Source organism: Bombus impatiens, unplaced genomic scaffold (genome assembly GCF_000188095.3).
Source record: "Bombus impatiens unplaced genomic scaffold, BIMP_2.2 scf_0149, whole genome shotgun sequence".
In the NCBI taxonomy this organism is placed as follows: Eukaryota; Metazoa; Arthropoda; class Insecta; order Hymenoptera; family Apidae; genus Bombus; species Bombus impatiens.
Genome location: NT_176568.1, coordinates 221,747 through 245,612, shown reverse-complemented (window position 1 = coordinate 245,612; position 23,866 = coordinate 221,747). Strand labels below are relative to the sequence as shown.

The 23,866-nt window shown below is 35.1% G+C and overlaps 2 protein-coding genes across 3 annotated transcripts in view; one reads left to right on the top strand and one right to left on the bottom strand.

Annotated features, from left to right (window-relative positions):
* The window catches only part of LOC112212314, an 85,983-nt gene extending 78,838 nt beyond the window's left edge, over positions 1-7,145 (top strand). Inside the window, exons 2-4 of the mRNA XM_033319334.1 lie at positions 4,969-5,073; positions 6,215-6,331; positions 6,909-7,145. Of these exons, the coding sequence (XP_033175225.1) occupies positions 4,969-5,073; positions 6,215-6,331; positions 6,909-6,983 (297 nt within the window). The 3' untranslated portion in view covers positions 6,984-7,145. The remainder of the gene's footprint in view (positions 1-4,968; positions 5,074-6,214; positions 6,332-6,908) is intronic.
* LOC100741614 (beta-3 adrenergic receptor-like) overlaps positions 1-23,860 on the bottom strand; it is a 90,684-nt gene extending 66,824 nt beyond the window's left edge. For both annotated transcript variants that reach the window (XM_024365733.2, XM_012382241.3), the window contains exon 1: positions 23,597-23,860. The gene's annotated coding sequence lies outside the window, so the exon portion shown is untranslated. The remainder of the gene's footprint in view (positions 1-23,596) is intronic.
* Between the last annotated feature and the right edge of the window lie 6 nt (positions 23,861-23,866).

The window sequence follows — 23,866 nt, the reverse complement described above, 5'->3', positions numbered from 1 at the left end:
GTGGTGAAGAATTTGGTAGGACTGGGTGTTTGGCTGGCTGAGGGGGTTGGGGTAATCGTGAATTTCGGCGGGCTGGGAGATTGGTTGGATACCTCTTTTGCTCTGAGCTTAGGGTACCTGTTCGCGTATAGTGTTTTATATGCTGAGCAGCCTTTGTAGTTGGCAGGATGGTCCCCTTGACAGTGGATGCATTTCGCTGGGGTTTCCGGTGGTTTGGCGCAATGGTCGGTGGAGTGAGTGCCTGCGCATTTAACGCAGCGGAATGTATGGTTGCAGTATTTCTGCGTATGACCGTACCTTTGGCACCTTTTGCATTGCACTATTTCTTTTTTCACAAGCGGTGGTTCGAATTTTACTATCGCGTTCATTAGGCGACTGATATTGTAGATTTCCTTATTGTTTGGCTTTTGCTTTATATCTATGAAAAATAAGGATAACGGGTCTTTCGAGACTCTATGCCTTATATTACTTACGTTGATGACTTCGTGTCCGAGTTTTGAGAGTTCGTTTTTGAGTTCGTCTATGTCTGCTGAGTGGTGTATGTTTCGTAAGACGACCCGGAAAGGCCTTTCCTGTTTGAGTTGGTATGTGTGGAAATTGGCGTTCAGGGTCTTGAGTGTCCTGGTGAGTTTTCTGTACGCTTCTGGGTTCGTCGGCAGTATTTTTACTTGGTTGTTATTTATCTTGAGGTTATATTCCTCCTTGCAGATATCCCTCTCTAGGGACTTAATCATTGTCTGTATGTCAATGACGTCGTCCACAAATATTGGTGGGGGAGGGGGGGTTCTCTGTGCGTGTTGGTTTGGTGGCGGTTCTACGATTTCCATGGCGTCGTTTGAGGATTCCAATACGGCGAACCTGTTGTCAGTGTTTATTTGTGTTGTTGATTCTATTTTTCTTTTCTTTGTAGAGTTAGCGTCATTGGTGCGGAGAGTTCTGTTACACTTCTGCCACGGGGGAGGTAGCGCGGGGTAGTTGCGAGTCTGCTCCGGAGAGCCTGGTCGCGATTGCTGGGCCATCATCGAGCTAGTTAATTCGGAATGAATAACTAGTCGTGAGGCTGTGAGTCTTGTATTCGGGTTGGGGTTAGGTGCGTCGGATTTTCTTCTCCCTAAAGGGTAGGGGACACTTGGCTGTGTTCTCTTTCGACGGTTGGGCGACACGTGTTGCTTTCGGACTACGCTGGGCACTAGAGACACGTCTGCACGCTTCGGCACTCCACAGCGAACTGATCTTTGATATAATGTGTGATAACAATTGAACTTCAAGTTCCATTAGTTTGCCCATAAAATTTGTCGCCTCGATAAGCTTTTATCTAAACAGCAAATGCCTAGGACACCTGACAATCAACACGAGTTCCTCTATGTAGACCGCTTGGAAATTAACTATATTTGACTTAGACTATATAATATAACAGAACTCTAGGAAGGTAGGCTAAAGTAGGATCCTCTAGCTGATCCTCTTAAGTGACCTACTACTCCGCACGTGTATCGCATTTGTTACCGAGTTCCGTCGTCTGAATATCGCGAAAGACATTTTCAGGAGACTCTTATCCAAATGATGTTGAGTCGAAGCGATGGAAGTATAATGGATTTTGATAATATACAGAATGTTTCACGCAAATAGGACAGGTCATAGATTTAAAATGATGGCAGATAGGATGGAAGATTTTATTAGATACAATGAAACGATTTCAAATGACGTATATCGTGTGAGACACGTGTTTGTTTAAGAATTTGGCGCGTTTTAAAGGTCCGAAAGTTATTCCTACTGTTAACAGATTTATGTATATTTTATACATTTTATGCGACTTTTTTAATCTACATAGAAAAGTATAAGAAAACATATAAAACACATCAGTATATATGAAATAATATAAAGAATACATAGAGAAATGTGCGCATAGTTACATTCGAAAAAATGTTATCCGGTCTTCATTGATATACAAGACTTAACATTTAAAAAAAAATTTTTACAATCAATTCTCATTGTGAATTATAAGTAAATTATTCTGACGTGATACTATCACGTGAATAATAAGTGTTTATCGTATGTTTGATTCTAGCTGAATCTAATGTTTAAATCTAATTTTTTTTTAATATCCAAAGCCTTTTTAATCTTCAGTATTTCTGTTTAATTTCCTTCAGAATCTTACATTTCCCTTCGCTATATCTTTCTCAGTTCAACCAAATACAAGTCAATTATGTTAGAAAAATTTACCAAATGTCCAGCTGGACAAGTTGTAAAGTACAAATTAAATAATAAAAAGAAATATAAGAAGAATATACTATCTCTTACCAGAAACGTCACTGACCTTTCAAACGATTTAACAGTATATAGTTTTATTACATTTATAACCCTAGAATAATAAAACTACAGTTACTATGATAGTAAACTAGCCATATTAAAAAAATAGCTCAAAATGTGCCAATATAAAAACTTATCGGAGGTTCAAAGAATTTTTCCCATTTGTGAAACACAGGATCAAAATTGATCTATAAAAGGAAGTTTTTCAGAAAAAGAATAAACACGCGCAAGTTGTCTATTGAACATAAATTGTATTATTAATTCCGTGTTAGCAGGACAAAGTCGTTCATGAAATAGGAAGGCTACGCTCTACACGGAGCAAGATTTTTTTTTTTATTCAATTTGTACTTTACAATTTGTCCAGCTGGACATTCGGCAAATTTTTCTAGCTTTATTGCTAATTAACATGTGGACGGCTACTACTAGCGAGATACTATCTTCGAGTTTGTCTATTTTATTTCTTTAATGAGATCAGTGGTGTGTTTTCTCCTTAGTCTTCTTACGGAGCAAGATGACATAGAATAATTGTGAAATCGAGTCCGAAATGTCTATTTTGGAAATAGTTAAATCATATGCAAAGTTTATATCGACCGTATAAGTATAATAAAGCAGCCATAAAGCAGATAAGTTGTCGTATAAACATCGTAAACGGACCAAATAATAACGTATACGTGTATACGCTTTACGTGTACATTGCTTTATGAGCGTTTTTATAATAGAAACATTCATTATAATGGATTGGGAATTCCAGATGATAACCGTGGGGTGCAATTCACCCAAATAAATCGTATATTTTACAATTACTTACATTAGGAAGCCCGTACGTGCTGTGGACTAGTCGCCGGTGCGGACACCAGATTCGTCGACCAAATTCGGCAACTAAAAAGTTTTTTTTTGTTATTATTATTTAATTTGTACTTTACAATTTGTCCAGCTGGACATTCGGTAAATGACTAGAAAGTTGTCAGTATAATAGAGATCGTCGAACAGAATGGATATAGAGAAAACCGTTATAATTATAAAGTAGCTTTAAAAAAATAAAGAAGGAAAGAAAATATTTGTCGCATGCCTTATTACAAGAACGCCGTATAAAAAGAACGTTCGCCATACATTTTAACAACGTTAGAAAATAAGAAAATAAATTCATCAACTTGACAAGAATATCGACTAAATCATTCGACGAACTATTAGGCGTAATAAAAGTATCGATAACAGGCATGGATAAGAATATGAGACCTCTGCCAACTGGTCGACTATGTATAAAATTATGTCTGGTCTGCAAAAGAATTGCTTGTCGTGTGAACACGTTCGTCGGTATCAACGCACTTCCTTGATCGCCACGATCAAATGCGTACGGTCTCATATATTTTCTTGAACCCCATCGGTGGCAATTGATCGACAGTACGTATAGGTCCTGAAGGCATTAAAATTTAACAGAGAGTTTGTGGGAGAACGAGAAAATATTTGACTATTATCAGATAAGACAGAAATTTCAACTTTTGCACGAGGTAAAACTAAAATGATATTATACGTTAAGATATAAATACTAGAAAATATATGATCTATAAACTCAAAGTAAGCACGAGACGCTTTTAGGCGTCGCATAAACATCGTAGAAACATTAAAAGAGAAGCATATTTATCGCCTGTGAAAAGTAAAACTGCTGTTATCATACAAATTCTACAAATGTCTTAATAGTCTAAGATTTCGAGTGGCTATTTTTATTTTTAAACAAAGACCTCGTCTCCTCCTAAGAATACATACCGTTTTCTACGCAACAGTAGAAAGTGAAATATTTGATATATACAACGTAGGTATTATATTTATAACTATAAAAGACATTTTTGTAAAAAAAAGCAAGAATCGTTAAGAACGCTTCTGCCATCGTGAAATTTATTAAATTTATAAACGTACATCAAAGTCTACATCTATTTTTTTTAATAATCTGATTTCTTATGATAATTCGTGCAAATACTTTATCTTCATCCAAAGCTACTAGAAATGTCTTCTTCGACAATATTACTTATTATTCCGAGAATCGTACAAAAGATACGAAATCTAAACTTTGGAAGCTTAAACCACAGAATAAAACGAACAAATTCACTTTCAAATTCAACGCGATAAATTGCAAAAAACTGTATACCATTCGTAACTATGCTACGGGCACGTACAATTTCGCCTAGTTCATCAGACAAAAGACCGTCTAGATCAAAAGCACTAAATCCACTCTTCGCGCTCGTATCCGCATGCACGGGTTAAAACTGCTATTCGCGAGGCGACGAAAGAAAATAAAACTTTCAGAATATCCGTGAACGTTAGTTGGTCCGGTTCCCGACCCTTTCGCGTTCCTCGACCCCTAAGATTGCGCTTAACGAACTAAGACGAGTTAAAAAGGGTCTCTCTGTTGGATATCGTTTGATTCCGATAAAACCGGATTCTCGAGTATAAAGAAAAGGAAAAAATAAAAATATTAAAAAATGGAATACCTTAATCGAAACAGCACGAAATTATAATTGGAGTTTTATCAAGGGGAAGGGAGAAACGTAATTCCTGAAATAGGATGAGCATATCAAGGGTGGGATGTAACGATTTTCGATATTTCACGGCGATTAAGTGACTCGTAATCGGACGTAGCCCCTGTAACTTATTACTCTGGCGCAGCTGAGAGAAGCGAAGGCGAGGGCGAGGCTAACGAGAATGCGACTGACAACCCAAGAGTCGAAGATAATGAAGAGAGAGAAAGGAGGACAAGCAATAATGTCGAAGGTAAAAATCAATGTATATCTGATATTTTGGAAGATTACGATTTTGTAAATTGTACAACATTGTTGGATTTACGTGTGTATTTTGAATACATAAGTTGATCTTGTTTGGTGGTGGATAATGGATAGATGGTGGACAATTGGTGTGATGAGTCACTGTTCTTATTTCGCTCTATGAGATAACTGGAGATAGGAATCGTTTGGCAAATATCGAATTAAAGATTTTGTAAAGTGGTGCAGGATAGATATTATTTCTTTTTCGTGTTTGGAAATTCAAAATAATTTGATGCGATATCAGTGTAAATCGAAGAGGTTCTAAAATAAATTTATCACTTGATATTAATTTGGAAAGTTTTTAATTTGGGTGTTGTTTTAAACAACAACCTATTCTGAAATATATTTTGTAAATTAGAATGTCTCGAATATTATTTAAAATGTAAATACTAAATGAAATTTAACAAACATAATTTTCATAAGAAGGTCAAGAAAAATTGATGAGGAATGTGCATCCCGAGCCAATGAAATTCATTTTTCTGTTTTCAATAGCCACTTGTTGCTTTATTACCGATAAACACACGAAAGTTTCTTTCGAGCATGGAGAAAAATTAATAATAATCATTTGATACATGAAAATTCTAAATAACGAATATTGAAGTTTAAACTGTAAATTTCGATTTATATTTGTCATCCACAATTATGTTATATACGTTTGAACAAATTAGCAAACAAATCTTTGGATATCGTTGATTATTACCAAATATCAACTATTCTCCTACATCATCGCAGTATGATGAATGTACTGTCGAAAAAGATTGCAAAACATGGAACAAAAATTACAAACATTAAAGTATACTTTTATTTTACTGAAGATAGGCAAAGGTTGTATTTGCTACACAAGCTTTTATCTTCCGTGAAAAATAAAAGAATGAAATGACCCAAGGAAACGTCTTTTCAAAAATGTCCGTAGAAAAACATTTTGTTTGTTCGTTCAGAAAAATCTGATGATATTTTACAGTTTCCCTATAACGAATTTTGCTTTTAATACGAGAAAGAGAAACAGGAAGAACTCTTTAGTTTTGTCCGCCACCGATTCTTAACGTAATAAAAAGCGTCAGATTAATAAAATTGTCGTAACTATGTTACAGAAGGAGACGCGAGAGAAAGCATCACGGATAAAGGAACCAAACGAGAAGAGGAGAAGCTTAAAAGTAGCGCCGCTGGAAAGAAACGAAAAGTTTCGTTTGGCGAGAGTCCAACGTCAGGTCATTGTTATAATTTTGATCGAATTTTTTATTTGGACGAAAGATATTTCGTGATAAGCTTATACCAGATATACAGGGTGGGCTAGCTAATTGGTTAGTCGTCCAAAATATCTGTCTTGTTTTTTGTTGTATGAAAAGACTTTTCAAGACAGAATGATACTATTTCAAGAAGTGCATGTATTAGTGAAAATACTTTCTTCTCAAGTTTACTTTTTTTTTACGAAATTTCAACGTTATCAACGAATATATTCAATGTTATACAATGTTATACAATTTAATGTTATACGATGTAAATTTTTATAACTGAAACAGATAAAAAAGCAATGAAAAAGAAGGTTTAGAAACAAAAGAAAAATGGAGAAAAGAAGCATCGATTATCGGTGATTAACAAGTACAAGAATAATTACAGGTGGTTTTTACTCGAAAAGAGTGTTATCGAAATTAGGGGGGGGGGGAATTGACGACTACGGAAAAGATCTGTTTTACAAAGTTCTGTTCCTATTCGTTTCACGAAACAGATAGGAAACATAACTTGCCTAAACTATCGAGAAAGTAGTTTAAGTCTATTTCACCGTAGATAGCAGTCTCGAGGATGGAAGGAAGGATGAGAAGGAAGAAGATCACGATGGCGATGATAATGAGAACTGTATAAGAATCGAAAGATTATGGTTCAGGCAGTTTATTTATAGTTTGTGCGTTCATTTCGTCGCATATATAGCCTGTATTCTGATCGTGACTCTGACTCTTGTGATTGGATATTTTCTAAACGCATAGATGTAAGCGATTACGACAAGTAGCTATTGTAGTTTAACAGGTAATAATATTAATGTTATTGATGTTGAACATTTTTACCTTTGTAAATGTATCGTTATTAGACAGCAAATTTTTCTGCAAATTCATATTTTCATGATTGCAATTAAAAAAGTGAGATTATCTTATTCCTTTGTATACAGGATGGTTGGTAACTGGTGGTACAAGCGGAAATGGGGTGATTCTACGCGAAAGAGGAAGTCGAAAATATAGAATAAAAATTTTTCGTTTGAGGTTTTGTTTTCGAGAAAGTCGACTTTGAATTTTCGCTCGGTACGCGTGCGGTACGTTATAACGAATCTCACTGTAGATCTCACTCCATGGAAAATTAAAAAAAAAAAAATTTTATTCTATATTTTCGACTTCTTTTTTCGATGCGGGATGGTTGGTAACTGGTGGTACAAGCGGAAATGGGGTGATTCTACGCGAAAGAGGAAGTCGAAAATATAGAATAAAAATTTTTCGTTTGAGGTTTTGTTTTCGAGAAAGTCGACTTTGAATTTTCGCTCGGTACGCGTGCGGTACGTTATAACGAATCTCACTGTAGATCTCACTCCATGGAAAATTAAAAAAAAAAAAATTTTATTCTATATTTTCGACTTCTTTTTTCGCGTAGAATCACTCTCTTTCCGCTTGTACCACCAGTTACCAACCACCCTGTATATCATCATCGAGAATTAACGAACATTTTTCTGCATCTAATTGTAAGAAAGAAAAACCCGAATCTTGGAAACAGCGCAACTGAATGTTCTATGGTCATCATAGAGCGGCGAAGAATCTAAGTTATACCGCCACGTTTGATTATGCTGGAAGCACGCGTCTGTCCGTGTTCCATGCACGGACGTTCTCGTTCACGTATTCGGGTGGTCCGTGGTCTCTAAACGACTTTAAGAACCGGTTCTCTCGACCTGATCACTGCTATCGATTCGAATGCCGAATTGAAACTGGACAACGACTTGATGTATCGATTCCGTTGCATGTCCCAGTTCCATCGAACCTGGCACGTTCAGATAAGGACACTGGGTGTCAGCAGGGTAGCTCCTTCCCCTCTGTGACTTACTGACTTGATTTAGGCTTGATGTAAACGAGCAATACGATGCTATTGAGACTTTGCAAGATCTGCATTTTTGTTATTAGGTAGAACAAATATGTACTTTTAACTTTTAATGGGAAATAAATATTAACAGCAGCGTTATGTATGATGACATTTAAGATGAAAGTGTAAGACTTGGAAGATTTGTGTTTCTAATGACAGAACTGTGGATGGCTATGCGCTCACGATAAATAATGTGTGTAAATAATACAATATATCGTTATTAGCGTTTCTTAATATTTCTTAATGTTTCTTAATGTTTTTTAATAATTCAAATTTACATTGTGTTAAATTTATGAAAAGGTAGTAATATTTCTTCTAATTATTATTAACGTATCGTTTATTCGTGTTTGTATCCTTTGCTCAGATTTAAATATTGTTACTAAAAATCGACCATAATGCTACTTATGAATAGTAATGTGAATAAAGCTATAAATCTCTGGTTTAGTATACATATTTAGTATACGTATGATACGAATACGGCTTGTAAACGAATTGTAGAAAATAGAATTTTATCCTTGGATTACATCTTTAGAAAGACATATATATCCATTGTATTGGAAATTCCCATCTATCACAGTGAAATCATATATATTCATATCCATTGCATCAGTAGATGCATAAAAATATAAAAATACCGAATTGTGAAGCGCCACCGATACGAAATCTTAATGACGTCGCCACATTTTTTACCGATCACGAGTAAACTCGTGTTTTTATGCGCAAACGTTTGTTCATTTCTCCATAATATAACTGATGGAACGTGTTAGTTTTTATACGAAATAGCCGGTCAACGTAGACAAATTTACCAAATGTCCAGCTGGACAAATTGTAAAATAAAAATTAAATAATAAAAACAAAAAAAAACGTGCACCTGGCACCGAGCCAACGATCGTGATCATGGCGCGTATTCGGATGGAATCAATGCACCTGGCTAAAGCAATCGAACGAACAGACTCTTCATAGTCTTCGTAGATTCTTCAATGCGACCTTGACACGTTTGCTACGGTCTACAGCGTGTTCCCTTTCGAAGCATAACACTGTTATTGACAGTGGTGGAACTTCATTTCGAAACTGAGGCACATTCAGAACCTCCGTTTTATCGCTAAGTTGTTCTTACTGGAGCAATGAAGAAAGGGTATACTGACGTGAAATATAAAGGGTGGGACGATATCATGGAACAAAAGTTTTATTAAAAATAATTTTAAGAAAGAGATAACAGATTGCCATTTGTTTTCATAATTTTATGAAATTTCTTATATATTCGAATATATTACTACGATATATTATTACGACGTGCCTTAGACTTCCTTGATGCAGACTTTATTGGACGAATTGCTGGGAAGCACGGAATAAATCGAGTGGTATGGATTTTCATGTCTGCACTATTATTAAGGATATTGTGTTTGCTTGAAAGCCGTGGGACGTGAGCGTATTAAAATTGTACATCGTTGAAGCATCTGAGATACTTAGTTTCTTGTAACCAAGTAAGTTCATTTGCTTATGATAGGAAAGAACGTTAAAATAATAATTTATTAAATACAAACAATTACAAAATTATATCTCCAAAACTATAACAGACAGCGATAAATGTTTTTTTCAATTCATTTTAGATATTTGAAAATTTTCATATCTTGTAACACGAGTATAGCCGGAACAGGTCAGTGTAGATTTTATAGCGGAACAATAAATCCTTATCCCGTAACTTTTTTTTAATTACGTGGGTTAAAGTTAAAATTAGCTGTTCGCGAGCTGTTTGAGTTTGCAACAAAATTTCATATATCAGAGCTGCAATTGAGAGCGGAATTAAAAATATCGCCTTTAGAAAGGGTAATTTGAAAATTTAATCTGAGGGAAAGAGTCACTTATCGAGTACAGTGCTGGAAGAATTGATTGATATGGATAGTTCCCCTTCAATCAATGAAATTGATAAAAGGATTCAAGTTTAATGAATGGTAATTACTAGGCGTGTCAGTTAAATAGCATTCGTACGTCACAGACTTTTACTGAAGTTGGTTGCCAACGAAACATCTGAACATTTTTCTTCTATGACAAGTTTCAAAATTTATATTCAGAAACATGGAACGTTTAAGTATAATTCATATGTAAATAATGATCTAACAGATATTATTAAAACATGATATTTTACAATAATAATAATATTTACAATAATATACAATAATAAAATAATTTATATCAATAACATTTTTATAAATATTATAACAATTATGAATTGCAATAAGCATTGCTTATTTACTTAAAATGCAATTTTATAAGTTGGAGCTCCTATCATCTTTAAAAGACCTGAGTATTGGAAACTAAAGCATTCTCCAATATGAAGAAAGATGAAGTATACTTATGTATATACATATATACAAGTATACTTATGTGTATATATATATATAAACGATACAATACTAGATAGGATACTCGGAGAACACATGAAATTGCAACTTCTATGACGGATTTCGTAAACAAGGTCCAATATATCGATCGAAGGTACAAATTGGTACTATTGCTTCGAAGATTCAGTAAGATACACGAAATGAATAGAAGTGATTGTAAAATGACATGATGAATTTTTATAAAGTTTAAAGATTTAAGCGAATAATTTAACAATAGATCTTTGTTGTTTAAGACCTTCGCTGCTACTGATAGATATGTTGCGTCGCTTCGATTATATCTAATTAATTGAAAATCTTTTCCGCAAATGTTTCTTATTTTTTGAAAATATTTTGTTTAACAGAATCAAACTTTCTAAAAGTATCGTTCAGTTCCTAAGAAGAGAATTTTCGAACCATGCTTTATATAATAAAATAATTATATTTTCGCGTATTTTACTAAAGCAGCCACTTTCTTTATTCGCATACTAAATTCAGTGGAACAAACTATGTACAACGCGACACGTTGGAAACGTAACGCTGTAATTTTATAAGGGTCTGAGTATTGTAACATCTTATCTTTCATGAAAATCAAAGGAAAAGGGGAGCTGCACCTGAAAATACATTAGCTCGTTAATTGCTCGACTAGGTATTAAACTTATCTGGTACAAACATCTTACCGAATAAATATTAATTTAATAATAATTAATTAACAAAAAATATTTCTTTTACTTGCATCGTTGTAATAAAACAAATCACGTGCAGAGAAAATCATGGTTAATCTATAATATAATCATCGTAAGTTGTGATATTGTGATTGATGCGCCATTTTTTATATATTATATATTAATCAAGTCGATAGGTAAACAATGACACGAAGAAATTTATCTTTTAAACTACCGATTCAAGTAAACTCATAAATAAGCAAATCCACGTAATTCCTATTGAAACTTAACTTGATTCGCTATCCACTTAAGTCTTAAGGTAGATCTATAAATCTAATATTTTCAAAGGTAACTTTTCTTTCCTATTGGAGCTATTTCTCTATATTTCATGGCAATCCATGATACCCCTAAGGCTATGCGCGCACTACCGACAAAACTGTCACTTTAGCTGTTATACATATATGGCGCTATGCTCTCGTTCACATCAATCAAAAGTTCAATTTCTTTTTATTCCCATAACGCCATATACGTATAACAGCTAAAGCGACAATTTTGTCACTAGTGCGCGCATAGCCTTAGGGGTATCGTATATAACACCTAAACCTTTTAACCGATACTCGACTCGATGAAACAAGCTAAAACAATAGAGAGATAGAAAAACAAAGAGAGACGATGAAAAGCTAATGCACTACAAAGCCCAATAGTAAACAACGATCGTTAACAACGTTGCATCGATATTTCCTTTACAAACACGCAATTCGCTTGGCGGCTATAAATCTCGAGCTCGGTCGAGTGACCAGCGTCAAAAAGGCGGAAACGGCAATCGAGATCGACGTGATCGCGAATCTCTTCTAAATATTTGCCGAGCAAACTAATGCATTAGCGTTCGTGGAAATACACAAAGTCGATGTAGCTGGTCATTAGACGCAGCAGAGGGGCTTGTTCCGTGTGCGAACCTTTTACAAGGCAGCCTTGACACGTTTCCGCGTATGATCGTCTAATTGTATACTTTGAGAGCACGCAAGTATATAAGGATGTGGAAGAGGGTTGATGATTTCGTGGCGAAACCTCGAAATTTAATGGGTAGCAAGGAGAACAAATAAGTCGCTGAGAAGTTGGCAAAACAAGCAACAACCGGGAAGTCCTCGATTTTTATGGAGATGCAATGTTATACAACGACAACAGTATTACGGCAGAATTTCAGAAGAGTAAAAGATGCAAAAGTACGTATCACATATAGAGATAACATAAAATATCGAAAATATAATGATCATTAGAGGGCAGATTTTTATGTACGAATGAGAACATGGAGGATGATGCAAGAATGCACAAAATACATGTTCAGATGAATATTGTTAAATATAATACAACTTTACGGTATAACATAAAATTAATGAAATTACGTATTTTTATAGCGGATTAAAATTTTATTAACATTTTTCGTACAATCTATTTTTAGCCAACATTTTTTGTACAGATATTGAAATTGATTTATGACTTCAGCAAATCACCTGCCAATCTTGAAGAAAACCTCACTATTCACTCAGAAGTATCCACGAACTATGCAAAATTTCGAACAAAACTTCTAATGACTTTTTCATCGATATAATTGACCGATATCACGAATCAAAGAAACAGATTCTAGACGACAATAAACACAGTCCATCTCTAAGCCCAGATAAATCCCTCGAACGTGTTTTAGGCGAAGTCCTGGATGTGGGTCCGGCGAAGCTAGATTATATACATCGCTCACCCTCAGCCAACGGGTAAATTGAGCATAAGACCCTTATGAGTTCTCTACAGGCTATCACCTATATTCCGGAACAACCCTTAACCCTCCTGTCATTAGTGTCTGATAGATCGATGAGCATAGAGAAGAAGAAAGAAAGTGAGAGAGGAAGAGAGGGTAGCTTGATTTACGATTACAATTCCATCGTGATCTGATTAAGGATACGTGTAAACGTGTTACACGATAGCTACGGTAATAGAGGTGATCAAGAACACGTATTGATCCGTGCGAGAGATGCTGATTGATATTTGGTCGGGTTGTTAATGAATCATTCGTGTGAATTGGTAAACCGTGAACTGCACGAAATGTGTAAGTACAGCCTAGCTCAAAAGTCTCCAAACGCTTATTATTAGATTGAAAATGTTGATATCAAGTTTTATCTCTTTATCAAGCCTTACATTTTATTTTCTCAGTACAACATTTTTATAGTCGTATAAGAGATTTTGTATGCATCAGTGCCGATCGCCGTTACCGGTCGTCTAACAGGCGCGATGCGACGACCGGATAAGATGACAGCTAACCCAAACCTACATATGCAAATTACAAACAGAAAATAAGAATTAGGTTCGAGTTATTTTACCTGTGCGCCACGCCGCGCATACTACTGACGCATATGTTGCCAAGGATGAACATTTGTAGACAAAATTATTCATTGTAGTGGCAGCGACAGTTTTCTGCAAATATGTTGAGCTTCACAGCATATTTCAAAATTATCGAACTCGGAGAGGAGATAGCTTCCCTGCAGTTACAGCGAAAGTAATATTAAACGTTACGAAATTTAACGCACTAGGACTTAATTAATTAGTATTTATAATAAATGTAAAAGAGTTATGACTTGAGATAATCTTTGGTCATCCTATGTATTATAATATTTTTAAAAAGTTGACCTTGAGATTTCATAAAGAAAAGAACGATTGGTGTGGCCAACGGTTTGACATGAAATTGATTTCAATTTCGGTACCGCCAACATTTTGCGCAGAAAGGATGAAAGTCAGTGAAAGGATGCCAGTTTCGTACTTGTTTTTTTTTTATTTAGTTGTTTACATTTACAATTTGTCCGATTTGGACATTTGGTAGAATCAGTTTCGTACTTATAGCACAAATATCTGGACATAACTATCTTTGGAGCCAAGGTAGCGCGGATAACCGCCCGTCTCCGTGACACATTTTCTTCTTTTTTTTTATTACTTAATTTGTACTTTATGTCCAGCTTGACATTTGGTAAATACATATGCAATATGAAACTGGAGGCATTGTCTTCAAAGAGTCAGTTAAATTCACGCAAGCAATCAGAACGGATAATACAAATCCCTTTCATTGGACAATTATTATATCATTTTTACGTTATGGGACTTTAATCATATTATTTATTACTGTTTGTTTTGTTGTATTGTTATTATCATTAATAGTAAAAGTAGTAAACTTCAACGTCGCGATGCAATTATTACACCATTGACGTCACAATAAAATAACATTGGACAAGTTTCTGCGAGAAAATATTACGGACGAGTTCAGAGCAGTGGCATTTACAGTACGTGCTGTAAATTCGAAAATGCCGAACTCGTGTGCTTCAACGTTCGTCCATGTCGATGATTGTACAAAGAATACCCGAAAATACCAGGTATCGTCGTCGTCATAACTGTGATATTAAAAGACAAAAATTCGATAATCTAATATCTAAACTGACTGGAAAGGAAATTGCAATGCAAATGTATTGATAAGACATGTAGTTGTTCGACGCTCAAACGACCAATTAAAATCAGTCGATCGACGATGTCGTTCTTCATCTCCGATAACTTCGTTCAGCGACCTCCAGGTTCGTCTTAAGCCAGAGCATACAGGAAACGTGCACTGCTAACGGCCGCAAGAACGAAGAGGAATTTCAAGCGTATCTGGCGCGACTATCGGTCTCAGCAGACGTCCGCGTCCTCTCTTATCGAGAATAAGGTGCCCGACTGTCTGGCCAAGTAGTTTGCTCTGTATCCGAGCCAACTCGCCTCTCGGTGTACACAGAATAACCCTTCCATTTCGTTCTATCCAGCATGCGTTCTTCCGTCAGGAAGCTTTCTTACGCTTCGTAGATACGCGTCGTTGTGACTCGTTTACGATCGTTCCACCCTTCTACGTGGGATAAACAAGCAGTGTACCTGGTTTGTTAGCCTGTTTGGTGCACGAACTGCGCCGGGGTTTAATGAGTCGAAAAACTTGTTTCAACAGGGTCTTTGCTCACCTCCCTCTATTTAATGGTTGACCTCAAGGAAGAGGGTGAGTTGCCTCTTGAATCGGGCGAATGGTTCTTCCAAGGTTACACAACGTGAATAATTGATTTTTCAGATCTCTCTGGAGATCCGGAGGGATGACTGGTGGAATGGATGTTTTGCATCGGTAAAGTGATAAATACAAGGTGGTTCGTGTAATTGGATGAAACTCTATCTTTACGATAGTTAGAGATGGAGGAATATTTCACGGAAGAAAATGAATCATTTAAGCACAGTCATTTGGCTTAACTTGATTCTGTCTAACCTTTTAAATAGCTTTTCTGGATTTTATTTAACCGTACATTATAATTTCATTTATAACAAAACCTGCTCAGTCAGGAGATTAGGGGTGATCTTTATTTTTAGTTAAAAACTTCATCGTAACTCTAACTATAATTTGTAATATGTTATATTCGTATTTTATTATAATTAAACTATGGACTTTTATGCATTCATGGGAAATTAAAAAATCATTGGAGTGCTGGCCAAGGGTTATACGATAAACAGAAAGGCAAATGGGGAGAAAAGTTTCACACACGTTGAATTAAATTTTAAGAGTTTATGGAACTCTTTTTTTCAAATGTGAGTATGAAATTGAATACTAAAAGAGGCACAATGGGACGAAAATGAAGGTATCGAGAGCAGTTACATCTATCCATTAAAGAGAATATTCGAATAGATACATATGTATGTACTTTAGTACCTACTCTACTATGTGATAGTTAGAAAAGGTAAGAAACATGGTAATGATTACGAAGATATAAGGTATATAAGGTACTATTATTCGTTGTACTTGACGTACAAGGCAAGCGACAAATTCAATTGAGATTCTTATCAGTTACCGCAGCCTATGAAATGAAAATCCAATTAGATGTAAAATGAAAATGTAATTCCATTAACGAAAAAATCGATCATTGCCCACCAACTAATTGTTTCGTTATGAGAAAAAGAACTATATGTAACTATCTAAAATTTAAACGAGCAATCACGTATATTATAACAAAGGTTCTTTCAAACCTATTTTCTTTAAACTCAGAAATATATTTGGATGATAGAGAAACGCGGTTTATTAGTCTTAAATTTATTAGAAGTTATTAAAATATTTATTTTGGTGTATCTACTGCATCCAGCAAACAACGAAATAAGAAATCCTCCACTTCCTGTTACAAAGTTTTTCGCCTGACGACCGTGAATTACTGGTCGCGACTATTCCATCTGAAGTTTACGAGCGTTTCCGCCGTTCGATATTCGTCTTGGAGACAACAGAACAGGCGTATCGTGTCTGGTATCGCGTAACACCGCTTTTCTGAAGGAATTTTATATTGCGAAGTGGAAGAATGCAACGTCTATAATTCTGTGTCGAACCACGCTACTCGTTCTAGTATCAGACATTTTTATATTTTTATTTTTTTACCGAGAAACCACGTTGATCTTCCTCCATCACGCTTTCTTCTTGCAATTTATTTTCTTCACGAAGAGCAAACGAAACAAAACAAACATGAATTTTCGATTTTTGACTTAGTGCGAGATAAAATTTGCCATGTCACGAATGTTATTAGTCATACAAACAAGGGATTGTACCTTCTCTACTTTAATCTCTTACGCGTTATACCTTTTTGTTGAATATCAATAACAATGCTATGAATAAATATCAAATAGTCAGCTGGAAGTGTACAAGGTGTTCCAAAATAAAGGTATGTGGCGGATCGGTATCAACAGGACGCCGACAGGTCGAGGCATCAACGCGGCGCAACACCTCCCGGGCGATCCGCTGGTACCAACCGCCAACACTAGAGGGCTACGACGACAACGAGTCTGTCTAACTCGCTAGCGGTCGAATATACGAGCGATTGATACAAATATCGCACCTAGCGAGACTCCCTCTACGTCTAAGGTATTTATTTCGATCAAATTGTCGAGGTACAGATTGAGGTGAAGGATAATTCAGTTGCTTCGTAATTATATAGTATAGGATTTTATTTATTCAGAAATATTAGAAATTAAGGTTTCCAATAATTTCTATCCTAAATGATAAGTTTATTGATAGATGGATCTATCGTTATTTAACATGAACTAAAAATACAGTAATGTGCTATAACTAAGACAAAACTAAATGGGTAGTTCACAACTTACAACTAATAGCTTTTACAACTCATAACGACTCGGCTACTCAACTCTCGACTCCCCACAACTCGACTCTTAGTTAACGACTACCGATTAATTCCTTTTTGTCTTTTTTCATACGCCCATCACGTACATGTTTCATAACCATCCGCAATCATGATCACGCAGGCCTTTTTCCGCGTAACTATTCGACTGAAGGACCGACGACGCATTCTGGGCTTGGCCCATTGAAGTTTCCCAACCCTTTCGGCCTATCGGAGGATTTCTCGCAACATTGTTTACAGTTCACCCGATATTTCTTAGGCAATCTGTCCACGATACTACAATAGAATTGTAAAAGATCATTTTTTAATCCATATTGACGATGGATGGACCCTGAAATATAATTAAAGACAATTATAAGGGATCGTTTTGAAATGGAGGAACGATTGCTTTAAATGGGAATTTTAGCTCCTTCTGGAATGAAATAAAACAGAATATTTGTTCTGATATCCAAGAGACAGTGCAGCATAAAACAAATTAGGACAGTTAATTGACTTCGACCTTACGCTTGAATAGAGATCTGGTGGAAATAAAAACCAACGCAAAATTGAATTTGACACCCTAATAGCGTTCGATTTTACCGAATGTAACTTCGTCTTCTTTTTTTCATCTAGCCATATCTCTTTATTCGATACCAAATTTTTCAATAGCCAAAATGTAGACATACGAGGTTTAATAACTTTTCACGTTCAATACGTTCGTTACAGTTTCCCAGTATCCCACCATTTTCTATGCTATCAACTCGAAGCTTGGAAACAACAATTGTTTACTCGAAGAGAATCACAAAGCCCCGTGAAAGAAAAATAATCAATATTTTTTAATAGTGTTTCTTTCAAATTTAAATTATTTAATTACCCAAATTATTAGAATATCGAAGAGCAGCGTAATAGAGGAAGTAAACGTGAAAATAACAATTATTCGACTTTATATTTACACCGAATGGCATTAAATTATATAAATCATTTTCAATTTTAAAATTATTATCCAATAGTTCAGATAGCTCATTGTATCGATAAAAATGGAACTAAAATTAAACAGGAAGCTTAGAACTTGTTAGTTTTCATAATGACGTCACATCGATGATAAATTTAGCATTATAAAAATATTACAAAATTAATTTATACACCTAATAAAATAACCAAACTCACGGAGATTAGCTCACATTAAAAAAGAAATGTATGCGAAATGTCGCGAATATATTCCAGCGAAGCTAAAATAAAGATTGAAATGTTTTGAATGGCTCGTGTTGATAATAAAAATAACTGTGGCAACGGACACGAACACGTTGATAGTGGTCACTGTAGTCGCTATAGATAACAAAGAAAATCTCGGATCCGTTTCTCGATGTAAATTCAACTGCCGACAATGCTCAATAAACTGAACCATAAAACGAAGCATTCAGTCGCTCACACGTAAATACTTAGCTGCGCCTAATTTTCGTAAACGAACCAAGTATAATCACATTCCACGGAATTCTGCCTTCCATACCCTCTCTATCCTTGGCTCTTCCCATTCGCGAGAAATACGAACGCGTACTCCGATCATTTAACGGTGGGACACGGCGTATCTACGGGCATACGTAACTATAAGTCGGTTAAAAATAGAATCTCGCGTTAAATAATCGTAGATGAAACTCGAAAACGAAACAAGCATCGAGTTATCCATTGATCTTCCAAGTTCGATCCAAACTACTGTAATTACAGTTACGTAAGATCACTTACTTAACACTCTATAACCGGAACTTCGTTTTTTGTAGAATTGAAATTTATATAGTTTCTGGCTTTGGTTTGAAAACTAAGAATTAATAATCGGATAGTATGAACAGACTACTTAGTATCGAAATAACGATATAGTGGCATACAAGTTTCCAGGCAGATAAATTTTTTACTTTGACAAATCTATTCTGAAAATAAGATCTAAACGAATTTTAACTAATGTTGGATATAGAACATGATAGAATTTATTTGTCGTAGAATCCTTTTTATTTTAAATTTTATGCTCTTACGTTTTAACGTGGAATTATTCTCGGGATTACTACGTCTCGTATATATGTGTGTGCGACATTCATACGATAATCACTTATTATTCACGTTATAGTACCACGCCATAATAATTTGCTTATAATTCTCAATGAGAATTGATTGTAAAATTCTTTCAAATAAAACAAAAATGTGTGCGACATTTAAGTACTTTAATTATAGTGTTCGGGTTAGTAGTAAAACGACAGAGATTTTGATACGTCTTATTTCATAATTGATATTAAAGCAACGAGTAGTTAATTAGTATGTAATAAAAGTAAAAATTGCAAAGCGACTAGCTGCGACATACTTATTTCCTACCTTTGTGCAAAAAGAACTAAAACAAGAGTTAACTTAAAACTAGTTATTGATCCGAAGTCTTAACTACGTCAAATATTTAATATTAACGTGTTGTCTGACCATCGATTGTTTTCTATGTTTTATCACTTGCGCTCGCAGTGAAATTTTAATTTTCATACAGCATTCTTTTTATCGGGTTATTAAAGATATTTATTGTACTTTTTCGAAAGAACTTTGAAATAAAATTTGGTTCCATCGATCATATGAAATAGAGAATTTCTGAAACCTTGATATTTCTCTTTACCATATGATCCACCTTATATGGAATAATATTATTTGCCTAAAAACACAACAAACATTTTAAGCGATTTAAATCATTTTCACAATTCCAATCACCGATGATAAAAGATGAAACTTTCGACCAATAAATTTAAAAAAAAGAATGAAATTACAACAAACACTCAGCATAATAGCTTCCTACATTTAAATAAAAATTAATAAAAAATGAAATGTGAAGAATACAACAAATCCAGAAGATACAACTTTCCATCTATCTATGATTCTGCATAACATTTGCTCTACATACTTCAAAGTTTGCCCAAAGCTAAATATTAAATATCGAAAATTAAACATCAAAAACAAGTCAAATATCAAGGAATTCAGAGCGATGTTCCTCGCCCCACTTATCATTCCATACTCTCCCATAACATTTGTTCTCATTCCTCCAAGATTCCTCCAAAACTGTTAATTTCCTCCGGAACATGAAGTGAATTCTTTGCAAAATCTTTGGAGAAATCTAAATTTCTAATCTATTCATCAGAGATGAATAGCCAGAGGGATGCACCGGACCGTGCAGAATTGAAATGTAAACCAGACGAGTCTTGACTTCTGCGGGCGTAAAGTTTCGATTGCTGCAACGTCCCCTGTGATACGTAATCGTGGAAAGCGAAAAAAAAGAGGAAAAAGCTCGAACGGAAGGAAGAAGAGGCGAACGTCTTTACATCGAGGCTGGTTCGCGAAAGGTTGTAGACCTTGCTTGTATGTATTATTAACGCGGTGTACATCGATTTTGTCTGCCTGCCTCCGTAAACTCATTTCCATCGCCGCGGAAACGCTCTTCGAAACGAATCGATCTACCGTCGAGGATTTTCTCAACACCTCACCAAAGAGAAATCGACGTGAATCGTGGACATCGTGACCGATCGACGGACCGTCCGGTCAACGAAGCGATTTACCAAAGAACGTTTAAATCGAAGGCTTCGACGCGGAGGTGGTGAGTTTATTTGTTTGCACGCTTTTGCGCGCGGACGTTCCTTTATTGAGGATTAGCCGTATTGTTCATTGGAATGTGAAGTATAAGTGGTAGAAGAAGTGGAAAAAATGTATGGACGATGTAGTAGAATGAAATGAGTAAAAGGGATTATTAAACTCTTTCGTACGTGTAACGATTTAATAACATTAATGAATTATTGAATTTGAAGATATCGTTTGTAAATTTTGATGTTATTAGTTGTAAGTGTCGTAAGTTGTAAAACACGATGACAACGAGTCGAAAAGTTATAGAAACTTCTTTTTTTTTTATTTGGAAGAATTTTACAATCAATTCTCATTGAATTATAAGTAAATTATTCTGGCGTGGTACTATAACGTGAATAATAAGTGTTTATCGTATGTTTGATTCTAGCTGAATCTAATGTTTAAATCTAATAGAAACTTAGTTGGAAAAGTAGTTAGTTTTTGTAAATTTTGAAATATTAGTGATTTTTGTTATACATTGACGTTATTGGCTACTGATCTGCGATTAGTGTATTTTAATCTATTATTTACTGTTACTATTTCCTTGGAGCATTTACATTTTCTCACTATTTAATTTTATAAGATTAATGTCGTAAGAATAACAGTCAATATGCAAGATAATATAGAGAAAGGAAACAGATGAGTAGAAGAAATAAAGAAAGTTAGAACGAGGTATAATTACTCGTTTACTCCATTTTTAGGTAAAAAGATAAAAAAGAGAATTTGCATGAATATAAATGGACGTTAAGAATGTATGAAAGAAGGAGAGAAAATTTCAGTGTCATGGCCATGACAATAGAAAAGAAAATTTATAAGCAAAAAACGTGTTTCATCAATCGTAAATAATAGAAGAAGGACAATAGAAGGAAAAGAGAATTAAAGTTATCGCTTAACATTGTTCAAAGAGACATGTAATAAATTAGTATGAAGTATAGGAAGTATGAAAGATAACGATACACAAATAAGCTAGGAAAACATCGTACAATGGCGAATAAAAAATGTAAAAAGTTAGGAGAGAATCGCGGAACAAGATAGAATGCACAGATGAATTTCTTTTTCAATTTCCTCTGCGAGAGAAATAGAATCTATGTTGTCACTGAGACAAGATTACAAATTCCAGGAAGCATTACAAAGTAAAAAGTTTCAGTGGCATTACGAAGATTAACTGAGTTTACAAACGACCGTAATGCAAAAACACTCTGACGAGTATCATAATAACCATTAAAGCCGATTATTTTCAAAGAGAAAGATTAGTAACAATGTTATCACGTCACTGATTAATTTACTAAATAAATTAAAAAGGAATAACAAAGAAAACAACCGTTTCTTTGGAATAATATAATACGTCGATTAATAAAATGTTTAATTGTACCCAAATATTTCATTTTATATAGCAAACCTTCTCTCCCAAATTTTATGTAAAAAATTCTTTTCTTTTTATAAAAAGCGCTCAAAAGAAAAGCAAAAAGAAGTGTGCAACAAGATCGCTACACTCTGCGCATAAACAAGGTTATATTTCTATTGTCGTAGCCACACAGACAAGATTCGCGTTCATCGGATCACGTCGATCTATTTCGTAGCGCGTCCTAAAATAAAAAAAGTCGAAGCTTGGAAAGAATCGTGCAACTCAACTGAGAACTATTCCACGTTGCTGCGGTTCCCGCAAGAAAGAAGATGTCAGCTGTCCGAAAAACGCGTCGATCCCTTTGATCATCCGGAACTCGGTACGTCCGGATCCGATTATCGATTTTAGACTCAATCAAATTCGACGTTCGTACCAGAACTCTCCAGAAAAATAACAGAAAGAATATCTTCCATATTGAACATATTGTACATAATGTAAAGAGAATCATCTTGACAGATCCTCTGATAAATCCGAAAGTAATATATTTTATAGTTTAATGATTGAAATACGATAGATTCCATACTCGAATAACATTAAAGGATCTAAAGCATTCTGACTGTAATTTTAACTCATTTGGAGCCAATGACGTAATACAAAGACAGAATACAGAATTTAAATCACTCATTTCTTCTTCTTCCTTCTCAATCACTTCCTTCTCAATCGTCTTAGAAAGAGATAAAATCTACATTGTTATTGCGACAAAATTATAAATTCTATTAACAGGAGCATTACGAAATCAAAATTTCGATAGTATTAAGATTAATCCTGAACTTACAAACATATGTCATGCTAAAAAGTATCGTATTAACCATTCAAATGAATTATCCTTCAAAAAGAATATTTAAAAAATCTCAAAGAGATTCTAAAGGATTTGTAAAAAAATTATAAAGAAATTATAAAAAAAATGATCTTCTTGCCTGAGCCAGGCAACGACATACCAGTTGTGTATAACTTATTCCCTCCTCCAACATAAAGAGGAATGAAAGACCCATTTTCCAAAAATCGTCTTATAACATCAATAGTTTCAAAAGAATCGAATAAAACTCGTATGGAAATCTAAAAGAAAGAAAAATCAGAAACTCACCCGAGGATGGTCCCATAATTTGATCCAAGCTACCACCATCAACCACTGCAGCCCGTTGCGATTCTGCCGAGCATAGCGTCCGGAAGGTACACGAAAAATTCGTGTCTATCGGTGATATATTTTGACTGTTTCACCGCGACATGACAAATTCACTCGACAGAGGAACACGACAGAAGTTGCTGGCGCGTCGCGCGGTCGTTGAATAATTCCTGTCTCTCCCCTTGGCGGGGGTCCGTCTTGTGGCGCGGAAAGCAGGCTGACAGGTAGCGG